Source organism: Lepus europaeus, chromosome 6 (assembly GCF_033115175.1).
Source record: "Lepus europaeus isolate LE1 chromosome 6, mLepTim1.pri, whole genome shotgun sequence".
NCBI classification, from domain to species: Eukaryota; Metazoa; Chordata; class Mammalia; order Lagomorpha; family Leporidae; genus Lepus; species Lepus europaeus.
In genome coordinates, this window is record NC_084832.1 from 14,160,931 (window position 1) to 14,174,610 (window position 13,680).

Consider the following 13,680-nt stretch of genomic DNA (forward strand, 5'->3'; position numbering starts at 1 on the left):
GTCAACCTGGACTTTGGGCATTCAAAATACTCCAGCTGTGCAACGTCTCAGATAATTTTTTTTTTTTTGGACAGGCAGAGTGGACAGTGAGAGAGAGAGACAGAGAGAAAGGTCTTCCTTTTTGCCGTTGGATCACCCTCCAATGGCCGCTGTGGCCAGCACATCGCGCTGGTCTGAAGCCAGGAGCCAGGTGCTTCTCTTGGTCTCCCATGTGGGTGCAGAGCCCAAGCACGTGGGCCATCCTCCACTGCCTTCCCGGGCCACAGCAGAGAGCTGGCCTGGAAGAGGGGCAACTGGGACAGAATCCGGTGCCCCGACCGGGACTAGAACCTGGTGTGCTGGCGCCACAGGCGGAGGATTAGCCTAGTGAGCCGCAGCACTGGCCTTAGATTATTCTTGCTCTTTTCTGTATTTGTTTCTCGCACAGGATTCTGCAATCCTGATCCCCTCCGTGTGGCCTGCCTCTGACGACGTCTAAAACTGTGAGTGTTGCTCATGGTAGAAGAGCAAACAGTAGTTCCAGACCTGGGGGACATCTTGATACTTTTTAAGAGAGAGAGATGGACAGGACATTTTGAGTGGCAGCTTGAGCCCATCTTTCCTGTGCCACCAACCACACCATCGCTGCCTTCTCGCTACCCCATTCTAAGGGAAGAAAATGAAATACTCAAACAAGGCAGCCTGATTCACAGGAATGAGGCCCAGCCCAACAGTAATTCATTCTCTGAGTAGCAGGTGCTCAGTTAGCACTGGACAGGCAGACGGCTGGACGCAGGCCTTGCTGGGGGCTAAAGTCTGCTCTGGGTGGGTTTCAGCTACTAAGGCTACGAGACAAGCTCTAGGCAGTGGAGACACAGGAATAGTGCCGTAGAATGTGAATACCGATGTAGTCAGATGAGCGGTGTGCATTAAGATGTAAGATACTAAAGGAACGATTAATTAGTTAAAATGAAAATGTCAGACATAAGAAATGAGACAGATTATAGAAATGTGGCCGAGTTTTGGTTTAGTATTTGATTCCTTTTAGGTATACTTTAGTAACATTGCAGATGTCTGAATGGTTAAAAACGTATTTTCCTTATACACTGATTTAAAGTCACTGGCTTTGCTGGGATTCCTACATACTTCCCAATCTGATATTTTGCCATGCTTAGGAGAAGCGAGAACAGCCAAGTGGAAAGGCACCAACACACAGACACCGGTGTCTGGCTGACGTCCTTAGAAAAACAGCCTTTGCAGAAAACCCCTGTCGTGTGGGGTACAGCCCAGAGCTTTGGAAACAACCATTACGAATGCTTTCAACAAAGAAAGGGACCCTGCAAGGCTGGAAGACGGGTTCACCAGAACGGCCAGCCCTCGCCGCCGGGGTGTGGCCGAGGGCACGAGGGCTGGGTGGGAGCCAGGCATGCGCAGCCGCGGTAAGCCCATCCCCCCGCGCCCCCCAGTCACCTTCATGCCCTGGATGTTCCTCAGCAGGACGTCCCCGATTCTTTGGTAGTCGCCTTTCACGTGGGCAGTGGAGCGGCCTTCCCTGAGGACACAGCAAAGGCGGAGACATGGGGCGTTAGCAGGGCAAACACGAGGGGACCGCGTCCCCGCCTGGGACCCCAAATCACCCCCCCGGATATCTTCCCTCTCCAGCACCGACCTGCACCCCTGCCTCGTGTCTCCCACACTGTTCTCGGGCTCACGGCATGTGGGGGGGAGGCTCTGAAATGACCCCCTACTCATTCTGCGAAGAACTCCCCACGTGGGCTTTGAAAGGGCAGCACTCGCTTTTGTTCCTTTTAAATGGGCCTTATCTGGCCTCGGGTGACCTCCGTATGGTGACAGCAGCATGGAGATCACGTGCAGCAGGGCTCGTGGGTCGGATTCTTCCCAGTGAGACAGGTGCTAAGAGACACTTGGATGAGCCAAGATGTAGCCTCCAAATGGAGATTTCTGCTCCCAAGAGCCCTTCGCCCAGAGCAAAGAGCTGCCTGGGAAGCCCTTGAGAGAGCTGTCACTGAGGAAGTGCAGGGGACGGTGTGTGTGTGTGTGTGTGTGTGTGTGATGACACCGTGAGGGCCCGAGGGGTGGCCGGGCGGCACGCTGCGTGCTGGATGGCAGAGCTACCGGCGCTTCCTGCCGCGTCCTTGGGTATCGTATTTTTCTTGGGCTCACTTTTGCTGATGTCGATGGTTCAGGGGCTTAAGCAGCAGACAGAAAACTACTCGCAATCCTGGCAGTGAGCAGCTTGGGAGTCCTGACCGTGCAGTGGGCACTGTCCCTGAATTACGACAGGACCACGGCACAGAGCAGGTGACTCCAGTCCACGTGCCCCACTGGGGATTCGGAGTCTGCACTGTTTTCTGGGCGTGCGCTCTGTCGTGTGCCGGCTGCTGGGCTGGGGCGCTCGGTAGAGCAGGCGGAGTCAGTGCATTTTCAACTTACGACGGCAGAGGACGGAACCCCCGTGCACGTGCAGGTGCACCTGTGGAGCACTAACTCCCTTAATCCCGATGGCAGCTTAGAGGGGCAGGCAGGATGATCACTGCCACCTCGGAGCTGAGCACTCGAGTCACAGCCAGCACTGCCACCACGAGGGGGAGGACGTGCACGAGCCCAGTGGTGCGGCTTCTGAACCTACACCCCGAGCTGCGCAAACCCGCGGATCTACCCGATTGTTAGCAAAGAATTTCCCAGACGCAACTAAAACGTGGTTTTTAACCACCTGGTCAATGTGTTGTTCAGGAGAGCTAGCAGCCAACTTACAGGAAAGGGATAAGTAATAATAATAGTAATAGTAACAGTAATAATAATAATAATAATAATAATAATAATAATAATAATAATAAAGGTCAAATTCTGGGCACTGGGCTTCAAGCTGGAAGCCAGGGGCATTCAGAGTGGAGGAACATGGCCGGCAGCCCGAGTCAAGGGCCTGGGGTGTACACACGCCCACGGCCATGGCAGCTGCCCACCCTCCAGCCAGGAGAAGCGGCCTCCCGTGGAGCCTCCCCATCTCCCCAGCTGTGAGCCCTGGTTCCTCAGCGATCCTCCAGGGACGGAGGAAGGCTGGAAGCACTCACGCATCAGATTCTGCACCTGCGGGAGGTGGGAGAGCGGGCAGGAGCAGAATCGCAGGAGTGGGGTCCTCCCTTAGCCGCTGGCAGTCAAGGGCACCAGGTAGCCCGGTGACTCCCATGAGTGCAGAGTGTCCATCATGTTACAGCGGCGGCCGAGAGCGCCCCAACCTTCTAGGTAGCGGAAGCAGCCCCAGAATCCGACACGGGGCAGCTGCCGTGCTCCCAGCCCCTCGCAGGGTCTTGGAGCGTCTCTGTGCGGTGTCTGCAGCCTCTCCCAGGCGCTTCTCCTGCACCAGCTCCCTCAACCCTCTGCCTCCGCCACCACCCCTCCTCTCCCGCTCACCCTCCAGCTGGTCCTGGGGACAGCGACGGTCATCCTGATGATCTGAAGCATCCCTCCCCTGAGCTGGTCTCCACCCTCAGCTCAGGACGCCCCACTGTGCTGGCCACGCTGAGCTGCCTGTGTGCACGGGAATCCACGATGCTCATTGTCCCGTCCCCTTTCCCTGGCTTCCTGGCGCGATGCCGAATCCAAACCCTGTGGTCTATGCTGCCACTCCCCCAGGGACTGCACTTCTCAGGCCTTCCAGAGGGTCTGTATGAAGACCCCTGTCGGCCTCTCAAACCTGCTGCTGGATCTCAGTCCCCAAATCCCGTCCCCTCCCTGTACTTTCTTCCTTAAGGAGGTGGCCGTGCTACCCCAAGCTAGAAACTGTACTCTTCCACATGTCCCTCCCCCTCAGCCATCAGGTCACGTTCTCCCCAAACCCCGCTGGAGAGGGTTCACGAGCGTCATGTGTCCTGTCGTGCCGTCAGACACAGTGCTGAGGGCTCTGAGTTTCTGGCGAGTGGCTTTTAAATCCTGATGGAGGGGTCAGCACTGTGGTGCAGCAGGTTAATCCTCTGCCTGCGGCGCCGGCATCCCACATGGGCACCGGTTCGAGTCCTGGCTGCTCCTCTTCCAATCCAGCTCTCTGCTGTGGCCTGGGAAAGCAGTAGAAGACGGCCCAAGTGCTTGGGCCCCTGCACCCACATGGGAGACCAGGAAGAAGCTCCTGGCTTCGGATTGGTTCAGCTCTGACCGTTGCAGCCATCTGGGGAGTGAACCCCAACGGAAGGAAGACCTCTCTGTCTCTCCCTCTCAGTGTCTGTAACTCTACCTCTCAAATACATAAAATCTTTATAAAATCATGATGGAGCGTCTGGCTCTGGCCATTCTGTTGGCCCTGGCCAGCATCCACTGGTGGCTCTTCTGCTTCCACTTGGCACAGAGAGAGAATTAACCCCCTCCCCCCTTCAAAGGGCTCCAGCCTGACCCGGGCACCTTCTGCCACCTAGAAGCCCCCACCCCATCTCGCCTTCAAGATCCCACGGGCTCTCCCAAGGGCTGGCCAGTGCTCCCTCCCTCTGCCCACGGCCTCCACGCCTGAGCAAGGTAGATTTCCACGTTCAAGGAGCACCCAGCCACTGAGCCAGAGCTAACTTGATTTTGATGAAATGCCAACAAAAGGGGGTGAGGCCAGCTGAAACTTGGTTTGTGGCTACCATCTGGGACTTCAACAACTGATCCAGAGTTCTCAAACGGTGTGAGGCTTGCCAGCACACCTAAGAAAGTTCAAAGGATGTAATTTAGACTTAATTTACAACTTATTTATTTGAAAGGCAGAGTGAGAGAAACAGATGGAGAGACAAAAAGAAAGTGATCTTCCATCTACTGGCTCGCTCCCCAAATGGTCGCAACGGCCAGGGCTGGTCCAGGACAAAGCCAGGAGCCCGAGCACATGGGCCATCTTCCACTGCTTTCCCAGGTACAAGAGCAGGAAGCTGGATGGGAAACGGAGCAGCCGAAAGTTGAACTGGTGCTCTGGTGTGGGATGCTGGCGCTGTAGGCGGTGCCTTCACCTGCTGCGCCATAGTGCTGGCCCTGGAATTTAGCTCTTTTAATGAGAATAATCTAGATTATGTGGGCAAGGGAAGAAATGGGAGGATTTCTGGCTCCCATTGATAACAAGCAACTTCCTCTCTCTCTTTCTCGCGGACGCCCCTGCAGAGCGTGAAGCAAGGCAGGAGGGCGCTGGGGGAGGGTGGCGGCACAGAGTGGCAGCCAGGCTCCGCTTCCTCCACTTCCTCTGGTTCGCCTACTGACGTGGAAGCCTCAGGCTCGAGGGGACGCCTCTCCCGTGCCCACTGGCTCTGAGCCACATCTGTTTCTCTGTCTCCAGCCTCTGGACTTCCACGGGAGGGACAGCCCCGGGCTGGCAGGGTCAGCCCGGGCAGCAGGGAGATGCCCACAGCGTGGCGACGGAAGGGGGTCGGCTCTAGGTGAGGCCGAACTGGGGGCTCGGACGTGGCTGCCCCCAGAACAAGCATCACTGCCCCTCCCACCCCAGCTCACGCAAGCCCCAGTCCTGCGTGGGTCCAAACCCCTGGGCCACAGTCCCCGGATAGGGGGGCCGAAGCTGCACCGATTTCCTTTCTGTGTTACTCGCTGCCACCACACCCACCCATCCACACATCCGGAGCCTTTGTCTCGTTAGGGCCAGCAAAAGGTCACTGCGTCGCCGGAACATGAAAAAGTAATTACGGCTCCTCTGTAACATCCCCGGATGACCGCTGCCCAAGAAAAGGGGCCCTTGTTTGGAAGGCACGGCCACAAGGCAACGAAGGCGAAAACCCTCTTGAAGATTCGATGGATTAGAAAAGCTGCGTGATGTCTACGCAGCAGCCACCGCCGTGCTGATACTGACCCATGCAACGTGACGCCTTACTCCCAGGAGCAACAACACGCGACCTCGGCAAAGGGATGAACGCACGCACACGCGCCGGAGTTCCCAAGTCCTCCCGCCGCCCATCAGTACGTCACGCACTGGTGCACCACAGCCGTGGGAACCGGCCAGTCCTGGCCCCCGTGTGGCATCTCCAAGGGCCAGCTCTGCCTGCCTCGTCCCCATCTGCCCCTCACAAGGGGCAACCTTGCAGCGTGGCCTTGACTCTGACCGGACCTGGCCTCCCGTTTGCATCCCCAGGCCAACATCATATCTGCCTAGAATCCCAACAACCGCGTGCTGCTGTCTCCCTCAGCCTTGTCTCCCAGCTTCCCCTGACCCTGACAGTCTCAGGAGCCCAGGATCAAGCCTGTGTGTGTGTGTGTGTGTGTGTAGGGGGGAGGGGAGATGCTTCCCGACAGCGGTAACATTGGCCTTGTGTTAAGTGTCCCAGGAGGTCCCCAGTGAAACTGAGCGGTGACTGACACGCTAGGTTTCCAAGCAACCCACAGACATGCACACGCGCCTCCTACATGCAACAGGAGGAAGACTCATTAGCTGAAAACACACAGGCAGTCTACACAGCTTGGAGCTGCAGGCAGTTTCTACTCCTCTGGCTCTGTGTCTGGGTCTCTGACCCCTGGAGCACAGATTTAAGCTCCCGAATGGAGTCCTCATTTGCAAAACAAACGCGGCTTCCTTATCCAATAAATTCCCAATGAAAAAATTAGCCTCAAGTGCAAGTGGGCAACTGCACAAAGACAAATCTCTCAATACCACGTTTTGGGTTCCACGCGAGGGGGGCCTCAGAAAGTTCGGGGGACAATGTGTATCCTGCAAAACTTCTACACGGTTTCACGGTGTTTGCACCAGAATAATCTTATCAGCTAATCCCATTTTCTGTGAACTTTTTAAAGTCCCCTTGGAGAGGAGGGTTCAAAAAGCAAAAAACCAGCCGGAGTAGTAGATCGTAAGAGGTCCTCTTCTACATATTCATTAGCCACAAGTACTGAATGTGATTCTCGACATCCTTTGATGAAGAGATGGGCTTCAGGATGCTTTGAAATCCACTGAGAGGAAGAGTGTACCGTCGCTAGCAGCAATCCCCACCCCGACGTGGGGGAGCACTCGCGGTGGGGGGCCAGGCGCCCAGCGATCCCGTGGACCGCTGTGGGTAATGGAATGCAGAAGGCCACGGGCTTCCAGCCACCTGTGCCCATCCACCACAGCATCAGGCAGCCCCGGCTTCTTTCCTTCTGAGGTTAATGCGGGGCCAAGGTCAGGCAGAGAAGTTCCAGCCCAGTCCCAGGCAGGTCTGATGGTGTCCTGGGAACAGTTCCCATCAGAAAGCCTCGGTGACCTGCCCCGGCCACACGGCATGAATGGGGCTGGAACGCAGATCTGCAAGGCGCCTTTTCCTTCTCCTGCCCCATGAGGCCTAGCACCGATGGTGTGATTGGCCGCCTGCGGGTCCCCTCTCAAGGGGGACCCCAGGAGGGGGCTCCTGCCAGAGAACAGTCTGGAACCTAACTGGGAAGACCAGGGAGAGGCACCCTGGCCCCTGGCACCGAGGACCCGCGTCCGGGGTTCTTGGCCAGCAGCAGCATGGCTGGCAGCAGTGACTGGCTGAGGGCACGTTTGGGGCTGAGCTATCCCGGAGCCAGGATGTGGTTCTCACGTCACCAATCATGGAGCACGGCGGCGTGCCCGGGGGTTTGTCTCCAGTCTCGCCCTTTCCAGCTGTGTGACATTGGCCAAGGCACTCGCCCTCTCTGAGCCTAACATCGACCTGATGCTGTCCCTGCAGAGACGAAGGACATGTGACAAGAGCTGCACCCAACAGCGTTTGTGATACAGGAAGCACTCGCTTCTGCTTGGCAGGAACCATACCCATAACCTTTTACAGCAAACCCTTCCTGCCTGCAAACATCAAGTGTAAAATAAAGAGGTCTGCATGACAAGAGGCGGCCACTCTCCCAAGACACCTGCGGTCATGGGCCCCGAACAGAGACCGGAGAAACCAGTCACTGTCCCCAGGCCTTCCCGGGTGCTCCACGGCGTGGAAGGACCCAGCCAGGGAAGACAAGTCCTCGAGATTTCATGAGATTTCCCATAAATGAAAACCAAAAGCAGGACACAAGCTCTTCCCCGGCCACAAAGGGAAAGGGAGAAAGTCAGCGTTTACACCTGTTAAGGAGAATGACGTCACATAGCCAGAAAACCGAGGGGAAGCTTAGGGAGCAGCAGAGGGGGGCGGGAAAGCGAGGACCCAGAAGCCACAGTCCTGGGCCCAAGGCCACACACCCCTGGGCAGGTGGCTGCACGCCCACTTCTTAGCACTGCTAAGGATTAAATGAGGTCCTATGTGCAGCGTGCTTGGGGCAGGGCCCGGGGTGGGGTGCTGGTGGTTTCTAAAGATTTAATTATTTGTTTGAAAGGCAGAGCAAGAGAGAGAATGAGAGAGACAGAGAGGGAGAGAGCTTCCATCTGCTGGTCCACTTCCCAAGTGGCCACAACAGCCAGGGCTGCACCAGGCTGAAGCCAGGAGCCAGGAACTTCATCCGGGTCTCCCACGTGCTTGGCAGAGTTGAAGCACTTGGGTCGTGTGCTGCTGCCTTCCCAGGCACATTAGCAGGGGGTCGGACTGGAGGTGGAGCTGCCGGGACTTGAACCTGCGCTCCAATATGGGACGCTGGCATTGCAAGTGGTGGCTTAACCTGCTGTGCCGCAACACCCGCACCTTTTGCCTTTGTTGCCATCGCTGGAGATCGACAGACGGCTCTGAGAGCAGGTGCAAGGCTGGGTTTTACAGGAGTCCCCGCTGATACTGTAACCGCCACTGCACCGTGAGAGGTCACTCGGTGGAGGACCATCTGTCTCCTCGGCTCTAAGACCCCTACACGGGATACTTCTCTGGACAAAGCCAGGACAGGGCCATGGTGAGCAGACGTCCCAGCCGGCTGCTATGGCTTTCAAGGGGGTGATCCTGGCAGACAGGGTGGCCCAAGCAGCAGCGCTGTCCTCACAGGGCCGGGCAGGGAGAGAGGAGGTGGAGGGTCTGGAGACCAGGGCGTGGGAGGGGCTCTGCTTGGTTTCTGCTAAACCACACATATTTTCTCCTTTGGAGAGCGAGGACTCCTCGGCAGAGGCTCTGAGCCCGACAGCGCCCTCCTGTGGTGAAATATCCTGGACATCATCAACACAGGTCTGGGGGCGGAGCCCTGGAGTCAGCTCAGACCTGGGCTTGAGGCTGGGGTCAGGGGCCTCACCCCTCCCATGGCTTCACTGTCCTAACTGTGAGACAGGAATAAGGGTACCAACACCTGGCAAAGTTCGCTGGCAGACTTCATGTGGGCGTTATTAGACTTGTGGCCATGCAGAAATTGTCGCAAGCACCCAGCTCTGCTCATGTAGCAGGACAGCAGCTGCCCGTGATCAGTAAACACTGGGCGTGACCATGTTTCAATAAAACTTTCCTAACAAAAACAGGTAGCAGAACAGATCTGGCTCATGGGCTGTAGCTGCCACCTCTTGTTTCTGAAGATCAAGTGGAAAAATATATTCAGGGGTTGACGGTACGGCATAGTGGGTAAAGCTGCTGCCTGTGATGCTGGCATCCCATGTGGGCGCTGGTTCGAGTTCTGGTTTCTCCACTTCCCATCCAGCTCCCTGCTGTGGCCTGGGAAAGCAATGGAAGATGGCACAAGTGCTTGGGCCCCTGCACCTGGGTGGGAGACCTAGAAGAAGCTCCTGGTTCCTGGCTTTGGACTGGCCCAACTCTGGCCCCTGGGGCTATTTGGGGAGTGAACCAGCAGATAGAAGATTCTCTAACTCTTTCAAATAATTAAGTGAATCTTGAAAAAAAAAATGTATCCAGCCATGAGTGTGGCAACTATTTTCATTTTGACCAGTGATGCCAACTTATCCTTGCGATAATGCACATGCAGACGTAAGGTGTGACACTGCAGGTGCCACCCGGACAGACACTGACTGCAGTGTGGCTGCCAGGCCCCCTTCCTGGGTCAGTGGACACCTCTCTGCTTCCCCCACCTGTGTGGACCACACAGTGCTGCAGTCAATAAAGGGAAACAACATCAGAACATGAAAAGGCCTCCAGGGGCCGGCGCTGTGGTACAGTGGATAAAGCTGCCGCCCGCGGTGCCTGCATTCTATACGGGCGCTGGTTCCAGTCCCGGCTGCTCCACTTCCGATCCGGCTCCCTGCTAACGTGCCTGGGAAAGCAGCAGCAGATGGCCCAAGTCCCGTTCTCAGTCAGGCCCAGCCCTGGATGTTGCGGCCATGTGGGGAATGGACCAGTGGATGGAGGATTTCTCTGTATCTCTTCCTCTCTTTACTGTCACTCTGCCTTTCAACCCAAATAAATCGTAAAAGAAAAAAGAAAAAAAAGGGGGGCTTCCCAGAAGGAGCAATGGGAGAAGACGGAGGCACTGTGAGTTTTGCGGTCAGTTTTGAAAATTGTACCTGGACAGGTTCCTGCACTTTGAATCAAACTAACAGCCAAGGTCTCCCCTCGGCGTGAGCAGGATTTAGCTTTAAAGCAAGGTCCTCCTGCATTCCAGCCCATGGCGGCCGGGGTGCACCTGCCGACTGGAGAATGGAGGCTCGCAGCCCCCAGTCCCTCTTGCATCCCAGGGCTGGCAAAGACTGGAGAATTAATCCAGGACGCACTCGGGCAGCACTGGCAGAGGAACGAGTAACCCACAGGTGGCAGCAGCTGTGGTGCACAAAGCACCCTGTCTTGAGACAAAGCCCCCCACCTGGGAGATTTCTGGAAGAGCTCCCCCCCCCAGTGCACCTGGAGGACGCCCCTCGTACCCCTCACCCCTGCAGACTTCCCCTTCCTCCCGAGTCTGCTCCCCGGGAGCTGCCTGCCTCTCACCATCCCGCCTGCTCTCCTCTGGGGCCCTCTACCCTGCATCCTCAATGCTTTTTCTGGCTCTCTGGTGGCTGCTGTTCCCTTCGCTGGCTCTTACTCTGCTGTAGTCTACTTGATGGGAAGAAAGTCCCGAAAGGCATGGTCTGGAAGGTTCTGTCCTTGGCTCTTTTTGTCTCCACGATCCGATTCTTTTCATGGCCCACTTTCAAACTCATGCTGTGAGCTTGATTTCTTTCCCAAGCCTTGGACCCCCATTTCCAGTGGCCTGGAGGGCTTCACTACCCATCCCTCAAAATCACTGTGCCCAAGGTAAGCTCATCTTCCTTCGTCACACTTGCTTCTTTCATCCCCCTGTTCATCTCGGAGCGGCTTGTCCAGTAACTGTGTTCACGGCAGCAGGGGGTCTCCCCTCTCTTTCCCTATTTGTCCCAGTGGGCCCTGGCCACCCAGGGATATCCTGACACCTGTCTCCGGCCCTGGCCTGCTGCTTCTAAGACATGCAGCTATTCCTCCTAGAAAGCTGTGTGTGTGTGTGTGTGTGTGTGTGTGAGAGAGAGAGAGAGAGCGAGCTGACCTATTCCAGCACCCCTGTGTCTTTCTGTTCACAGTACCCCAGCCCCGTAGGGCCCCTAAGCTAAGTTTTGTACACAGCACACATGGCCACGGACCTCTGGACCACAGCAGGCCTCCATCCATCCCTGGGGATCAGCTGGCCAGCTGGGGCTGACACCTGCCGGTCCCTCCAGGGCTGGAATTGGGGTGCCCTGACCATGCCAAGGGCTGTCTGCAGGTGGTTTTCTCTCAATGTATTGGAGCAGCTGAGTAAATGATCCTTGCTTCCAAAAGGAAAAAGGCAAAGCTGTTCTTCCAGTTTTGTTTTTGTTTTGTTGTTCTTTTCTTCCTTCCCTCCCCCCCCCCCTTTTTTTTTAAATGAAACAGGTAAGTTGGGTTTTGCCAGCCAAGAACCCGGCCCTGGGAACCCTCCGCTGCTCAGGTGTGTTGACTTAGGAGAAGGTGACATTTGCACAGGGCAGGTGTGTTGACAAAGCCGGGGCTCAGTGTGGTTATTCCGGAAACTTCTGCTACTTTTTCTGCCCTATGATTTCCCACCATTGACAGGCGTGTACAGTGGCCTCGCATAGGACACGACAGGCAGACCTAAGGTGACTGCATCGCTCACGTGCAAGACATGGGGGAACCTCTGGCACAGAGTAAGTGGTAGGTTCATTAGCCTCAACCATAACTTGAAATACGCTCACTGAATAAAACCCGAATGAACCAATATTAGCTTCTCAGTTTTGAGGAGCATCCTCTGGACATGATAAAATGCAAATGCCAGGGGACAGGTGGGGGAGGAGTGCATGCAGGCACACAGGTGCACACACACACATGTACACACACACACGTGTGCGCGCGATTGTCTTGGTGACTTTTCCCTGGACACAAATTATCTCAAAGTCAAAAGTTGAGCTAAGCAAATCAGCTTTCCCCTTTGCAATGCAGAGAGCACACAAACATGGTCTCATTTACCTTGTGTGACAGCCCATGCCACAGACAAGGAAATGAGACCCAGTGGGGTCCACAGACAGCTGGATACAGACCCGAGGTGCCGGGGTAAACCTAACGTGGATCTGAACCACCCCAATTGGCATGGGCCAGCCCATGTTTCCCATGCATGAATATAAACACACACACACATGTGCACACACAGAGAGTTGGTCCCTCCTGCTCACTCAACACATTCAGGCATTAATGGCCCTAGGGTCACCCAGGGCGGAGCTGGCTGGCGGCAACACCGTGTGCCCTCCCGGGCTTGGTGCCTATATCTTCAGGGGGACCTGGTCCTCTCGCCCCAGCTGCCTGCCTTCTTCCACAGTGCAAGCTCCCTGTGGGCAAAGTCTGACCTTCACACACTCCGCTTCTCAGGGGCTCACTGTGTACAGAATAAAGCAATAGGGTTACGACCAGCGTGTGGAACGCAAGGCAAAGGATCAGACTTTCTCGGGACAGAGGCAGCGCAGGGTCGGCTGTCCCAAAACGAGGTACTGTCCTGGTCAGCCCAAGGAACACTTTAAGAAACACAGATGTCTGGGACCCGCCCGCCAATGTGTGGGTTCAGGAAGGATGGACGAGGGCTGGACACATGCATTTTTCAAAGCCGCTACCCCTGCCCACCCAGATGCACTCCCAAGACTGGGGATTTTCTTTTCAACGGACAAACAGCTTCTGGAAATGGACTGTGACACGTGCTGTACTGGACAGCCCTAGGGGCGGGCGCACACCAGCTCCCATGGCAGCCGGCGACTGCTAAGCTGCACCTGCTCTCGGGAGGTCTCGTCCCTGCACAGAGCCAACCTCCCTTGCAGTGTAAGTCACCAGACACTCAGTCCCTTCCCAGAGGCTCAGCCTGCAGGCGTGGAGGCGGCCCGGCCCTTGGTTCTCCAAGGTCTGCCCCCTGCCAGGTCAGATGCCCCAGTTCCTCCATCACCTCGATTTTCCTTTCATTTTTACAGTTTTTTTTTTTTTTTTTAAATGAAATGCAGCCTCCTGATTCCACTTCAAACGTGCAACTCAGGACGGCATAGACTTCTGCCTCAGCTCTGGCCTTGACCTGCTCCCTGCTCTGGGTCTTTCCTAATGAGGCAGCCCAGGGCAGAGTTCTTGACCTTGGCTAACACCTTGGAATCACCTGGGATGCTGATGGATCTGGTCTGGGCTTCTGGCCTGGTGGGTAAGATTTTTAGAAGGTTCTAGGTGATTTTAATGAGAGAAGGATGTGACTGAACTCACCCACTCACCACCTTTGCCTCTGGAATAGCTGTCCAGCCAGGCCTCCTGACCATGCACTTGAACTGACGAACTGAACCTGACCACAGCACCTGGATTTCCTCTCACAGGTAAGGGTCACAGGCCAAGGAGGACGGTCCCTGATAAACCCATGAATGCAGTG

General features: G+C 56.0%; 1 protein-coding gene across 4 annotated transcripts in view; it reads right to left on the reverse strand.

Moving 5' to 3' along the window:
* The window catches only part of FARP1 (FERM, ARH/RhoGEF and pleckstrin domain protein 1), a 291,757-nt gene that overhangs the window by 15,941 nt on the left and 262,136 nt on the right, over positions 1-13,680 (reverse strand). For all 4 annotated transcript variants that reach the window (XM_062194003.1, XM_062194002.1, XM_062194001.1 and 1 more), the window contains exon 17: positions 1,450-1,531. In XM_062194003.1, the coding sequence (XP_062049987.1) occupies positions 1,450-1,531 (82 nt within the window). The remainder of the gene's footprint in view (positions 1-1,449; positions 1,532-13,680) is intronic.